Source organism: Hylaeus volcanicus, chromosome 1 (assembly GCF_026283585.1).
Source record: "Hylaeus volcanicus isolate JK05 chromosome 1, UHH_iyHylVolc1.0_haploid, whole genome shotgun sequence".
Taxonomy (NCBI): Eukaryota; Metazoa; Arthropoda; class Insecta; order Hymenoptera; family Colletidae; genus Hylaeus; species Hylaeus volcanicus.
In genome coordinates this window covers 9,784,682-9,790,459 of record NC_071976.1, presented here as the reverse complement: position 1 = coordinate 9,790,459, position 5,778 = coordinate 9,784,682, and the positions used below count along the sequence as shown (strand labels likewise).

Sequence of the window (5,778 nt, the reverse complement as noted above, 5' to 3'; positions counted from 1 at the left end):
ATCGCCACGCGTATTTCGGTGACGATGATTTTCACATTTCGAAGCAGAAAAATTCACTCTGGATGTTGAGCATCGAAGACAATAAATTTTGAATGATAGTCTTGAATTTCGATGAAGTTATGAAAATAAATACCACGATAAACGTTTGATTGTGTAGTTTCCAATAGTCTGCAAAGAAAATTTAATCACAGTAGACATTTGTCAAGAGTATGGCAGTCAACGTGTTAACATACTTTGGCATTTTTGCATGTTTGTCTATAGTTTGATGGTCCGGAGGTGTTGAAGATAATTATTTGTTCTGTTGTATGATTGATTTCTCGTTCTTTTGTTTTTTTTTTTCCTTTTTTTCCGGAGGTCTGTTTCGTTTCTATTTTTACTACAGAGAAAGAACGCGGCTGAAGCATGTGTTGCGTGTGCATGGTTTGTTCATAATCTGTAGTGTTAACAATTATTATGTGTTGAGTCATTTGTTCATTTTATATATACATATTTTATTATATCAATTAATATCATGAGCGTCAGGTGCTTTTATTTTCCCTTTACGAACCTTGTTAAAACTTAACAGGAGGGTTTCTCGTTGTTTGACCAAGTGGGATGAAGTTGTTAGGCGCACAAAACTAAAATCGAGTATCGTTTAGTAATTTGCAAATGTATCGCATGAAGCCGACATCAGCAGAAAGCTTAAGGTAGTTGTTCCATGGATTTATTTAATGGATTGTTTTAAACTTCACTTGATTGTTCTTTGATTAAATATGAATCATATGAGCCTATTTCGATTTAAATTGACCACTCCTGTTTTATGAAAAACGATATCAATCTTAACACAAACCTTTATGGAACATACAAATTTTCTCGTGAATTGTTTAAATTTAAAAGAAAATGCAATTTAAGAACTCGATGGAGTTATAAAAATCGAAATTATAAAAAACAAAATTAAAAGAAAAATAACAATATCAACGACCACCCCAGTATTATGAAAATCGAGTTGACTCCTCCGTGATTTAAACGTGTGAAAATTGCTGCTTCGAAATTTTCCTGCTTTTAGTTTGCCTTGTTCTTCAGCGTCGCGTCCTTCGTTCGTTGAAACCGCATACCTTCTGTCCTCGCGATTATTTTTAGCTAAATGTGTTCCCTGAATTTTTTTTAATCTTACCTTCGCTGTGTACATACGAATCTTCATTTGTATTCCGAATTAGGACAGAACTCTTATCACCGTATAACATTTGTGTGAAATCTTCGTTGCTTCATCAAAATACACGATCCATAAAACCTAGCCTAAGCTTGGGATCTTAAAAAAGTTGAGAAACGCGATTGGACAAAAAATATTATCGTTTAATGTGTTAATCATTATTATTCAGGAAAGTTATTATAAATGTAAAAATGTTATGACTACATCAAGTGCCGTGACACTTAAATTTAAAAATGTTCAAAAAGTGGTCAATTGATAACTAATATAAAAAAGAGAAAGAGAGAACAGACTAAACAAGCTGGGAAGATATTAAAGGATATTCCACGATTCTCTGTCCTGAATTAATTTTGCAATTGTTTTCCTTAAACGTCACAACAAAATGAACATTTTTCCTTCCCTTATATAAACACATAAAAGTACCTGACTTCCGTCACGGTAATACGTTTCCGAGTAAAAATGTTGCAACTCCCACGATCATTCTTAGAATGGGTCACCAAACTCGCGACCGCAACGATAGTCGAGTGATACATATAAAAATATTGTACTTCCCAACGGATATCTGCCCCTTGAAATACAATTGAGCGCATACACTGGGAATACCTAAGATTACTCGTGTGGTTCATACTGGGAATCACCGAAACGAGGAAAGATTTAACTTCATTATGACATTTACTATGAAATATGTATGTTACTTTCTGCACATAGATGTACTTAAGTATTGATAACGTATCACTTATTAGCCACTGTTTTGCAAACAACGCGTATAATTACGACTGAGTGTGAGAGAATAACTCATCTCATCATCTCATCATTATCTTGGTTCAACTTGTTGAACATGAACACCTTAAGAAACTATTTTTTTAATAATATTACAATCCTACGAAATAAATAACGACGTTCAACAACACGTATAATTATGGCTGAGTGTAAGAGAATAAATAAGTTGAACATGAACACCTTAAGAAACTATTTTTTTAATGATATAATAATCCTACAAAGTAAATAATGACATTTTAGGTACACATTCGTGTACATTACCGTCTCGTTTAACAAAAATGGGGGAATTCCCCTGCTGTCAGGCCACAAAGGGTCGAATAACGGTGCCAATGCTCGTCCCAAACCATTCTGACATGGAATTTTGGACGATTTCTTATCAGAATTCCCTTAATGACAATTTTTTTTTAAACATCGCACGCACGCTTCTCTCGCAAAAGTAAATGCGAAGAATCTATTCGTGAGAAAGAGTAAGACGCACGTTCTCCGCATTCTAATTGATTTTTTTTTTCACATTCTTTGCACATGACGCTTAGCATTGCGTGACGATTGCGTGGCAGTCTGCAAAAATCCAACATGCATGCGATTCCTCATAAACGAAAGATGTCCGTCTTCACCATTTCGCCTATTTCTTTGTTGTATAATTGTTAAATATTATTCATTAATTGAATCAATTAACCGTGAAAAGACTTCCTCTGTATCTGTTTTTCTATTGACATGTAAAATACAATCGCCTCAGGACCAAGAAATCTTGCTCACCGCAAACCAAGTGGCCACCCACGCCATCGCCAGTTATGATGAAATGAATTAACTTTTTTTTAAAACAAAAATTCTTTTATAGTTCTTGAAGACATACTTTGTAATATATTTACATTTCATTAATACAAATTATTATTTAATACCTTTAAAAAAACACACAAGAAACTGTCCGTTTCCATTTTCCTGACTGCGACTAACCCCTTAACAGATCGCGATAAAAATAGTTACAAATGTCTGCAGGTTTAATGTTAATATTGTAAATATAGAATAAATGGAAAGGTCCAAGGCCCCCTAAGATGGTTACTTTCATTACCCCCAGGTCTAAACGACCCCCCTAAAGCTTGACGTTCCAGGTCGATGCTTAGACCTATGGCTGAAGCTCTGTACCATTGAATTTTGAAGTAAACAGCTACATAAAAATTTAATGACCGCGACCTGCACGCTTCGTAACACATATATCACAGTGCTATTCGAGTTACAAATCCCCGATGAAAGAAAATAAAAACAAAGAGAAGTGCAAATAGCTAATTCTTCGAGCTAATAAATCTTCGTCTAATAAATTAAAACAAGACGAGATAATGAATTCCAACGCACTCACCTGGGCATGTTTACCGTCGATTTTCCTAACGATGTCCAAATAACAGTCGCGCCACGCGGAAGGCATTACTTCACGAGAACTGGACATCTTTAAAGCGGTGCCTGCGCGCAAGTACAAGGTAAATATCACGATTACTTCCGAGGAGCGTGTTCTAGGACATTTTCTCCATTGGAATACGTTTCCGACTCACCTGGCCACGTGTGACATATTTGTGGGGATGTATCGATGTCTGGCAACGGTTCGAGAAGCTCCTGGAACACTCGACGAACTCTCGTTTCCCTGTCCTGCGACCTTTTTCCCCCGTTTCTGGGAATAACATCGTCAAATGTATAGAACGAGTGTTTGCATTATATTATTCATGATCAAACGCAAGCCACTCGAGCGCGACTGATTTACGACGCACCTTCGACAGCCAGAAAGGCTCCAATGGTGAAGTACACAGGACTCGGATCGTAAACCGAACCGTAAACAGTGTTTCATAATAGGCAGGTATAGCTGCGATAGTATACAGAGCGAACAATAGATAGTGGCAGGTAGATAGAGGGAGAAAGGCTGGGGCACTCAACTTTTTGAGGCACCCCCTTACCATAGCATTTCACGTGGGATACGATGGCCAGGTATATCTGTGGGTGTAAAATGTATTCGTACATCGAGCAATTTCTCAAAAAGTTTCGTGTGAAATTTTACTTTATTAACTTCTTTTTTTATAATCAATGATTTTCTACATACAGTGGGTGTAAAGAGTATTCGTACACCGATCAATTTCCAAAAAATCTATGTAAAATTGTAATTTATTAACTTATTTTTGATAAACAATAACATTTCACATATTCTCGGAAATCTCTAGAATAGATAGATTACAAAAAAAAAAACAAAATAGCTATTTATGTAAGCTGCGAAATTAACAAGAAAAAAAAACAATTAATCTGTGCAGAGTCTGAACGTCTGCACTGTCGAACACAGCATTTCAGTTGCGCATAGTTGGAAAGCACCGAATTTGATATTATGTTACACAGTGTCACTTTGCACTTTACTGGAAAGGATCTTCATGTACTGGCTGCTCATTTCGATTTCACATCTTTTTCTACATTCTTGAATTTTTTTAGGGGGATCTTCTATTTTTCTATGATTACTCTTTAAGTCCTCCACTTTTTCATGTACTTGGTGCAACTTTTTTACTTTTTTGAAGTTTTTTATGGGGATCTCACTTCTTTTTACAAAGATAATTTGTATAGTGAATGACTTCAAATAATAGAAAATGGGATGTTACGAGCCAGGGCGATAGCGACGCGCGTGTGAGCCCAGCGAGTGGGATAGATTTGAGAATTGAACCAATACGATTAATTATTGTGTATCAATGGTGCCGAAGGCTGAGGATAGATTAGACAATGCAGACGACTCTGACGTGAAGTCAGATAGTTGCAGGAATCGGTATCTCCCAGTAAAGGGTAACCGTAGGTTAGGGTGTTTGGTTGTTGGTTATTGGAGACAAATGCAGACGCCTCGGACGTTAAGTCAGATAGCTGCAGGAATCGGTATCTCCCAGTTAAGGGTAACCGTAGGGTAAGGTTCCAATTGTGAGATTGTTGGAAAAAGTGCAGCGACTCTGGCGCGAAGTCAGATAGCTAGCAGGAATCGGTATCTCCCAGTAAAGGGTAACCGCAGGATAGGTTGAATTAGGGAATTCGGGTTGAATACACTGAGCTTAAATCGTATCGTTGATGAATACTACGCGTCGCGGATAAAGCCTCGCATCTTATTAATTTAATTGAATAATAACTCGAGCGGCAAAGTTATTATGTTGTGGGATCGTTACACAGGCTAGGATTGCTTGTTATATCGTGAAGGTTTAGTAATTGACTTAGGAAACTTTGAATTTACACAAAAGAATATATATATTCAGAATAACTATACTAAGTTACAAATGTGCAGTGTTGTGTTGTCGTGGTCGTGTGTAGTAAACGTTGAATTTAATTACCTAATTGTTGCACGGTGTTAACGCACTGGCGATGCGGGGGTCGAGTGTGATTCTAAATGCCGTAATAGATGAAAACCGTCTTCGCGGATCTATAAGGTTAACTTGATCGAAAGGGAAACTGAAGCCCGATCTCACTAAAGCACACTCTGCAACGATGGACGTGATGTGACTCTACGTAACTCTATCGTTCTAATCCCCTGAGCAACGAAAATCGTGGGTTTATACAGGGTGTCCCAAAAGTCGGGGATGAGCCGGAAATGGGGGGTAGCTGAGACGATTCTGAACAACAATTTCCTTTGCAAAAATGTCGGATGGGGCTTCGTTAAGGAGATATTAAGAGAAAACCCCGACCAATCAGAGCGCGCGTAGACCGTTCGAGCGGCCGCGGTAGCGAAGGCTACGCGCTAGGCGGCAGCGTCAATGTCCTTCGATGCACGTCGAGTCACTTGTTCGCGTACAAGCGCGGCCGCCAGCGCGTAG

General features: G+C 37.8%; 1 protein-coding gene across 1 annotated transcript in view; it reads right to left on the bottom strand.

The window, feature by feature from the left end:
• Positions 1-3,721, bottom strand: part of LOC128873123 (clotting factor B-like) — a 13,197-nt gene extending 9,476 nt beyond the window's left edge. The window contains exons 1-2 of the mRNA XM_054116447.1: positions 3,511-3,721; positions 3,321-3,421 (exon numbers count right to left, since the gene is read on the bottom strand). Of these exons, the coding sequence (XP_053972422.1) occupies positions 3,321-3,407 (87 nt within the window). The 5' untranslated portion in view covers positions 3,408-3,421; positions 3,511-3,721. The remainder of the gene's footprint in view (positions 1-3,320; positions 3,422-3,510) is intronic.
• Between the last annotated feature and the right edge of the window lie 2,057 nt (positions 3,722-5,778).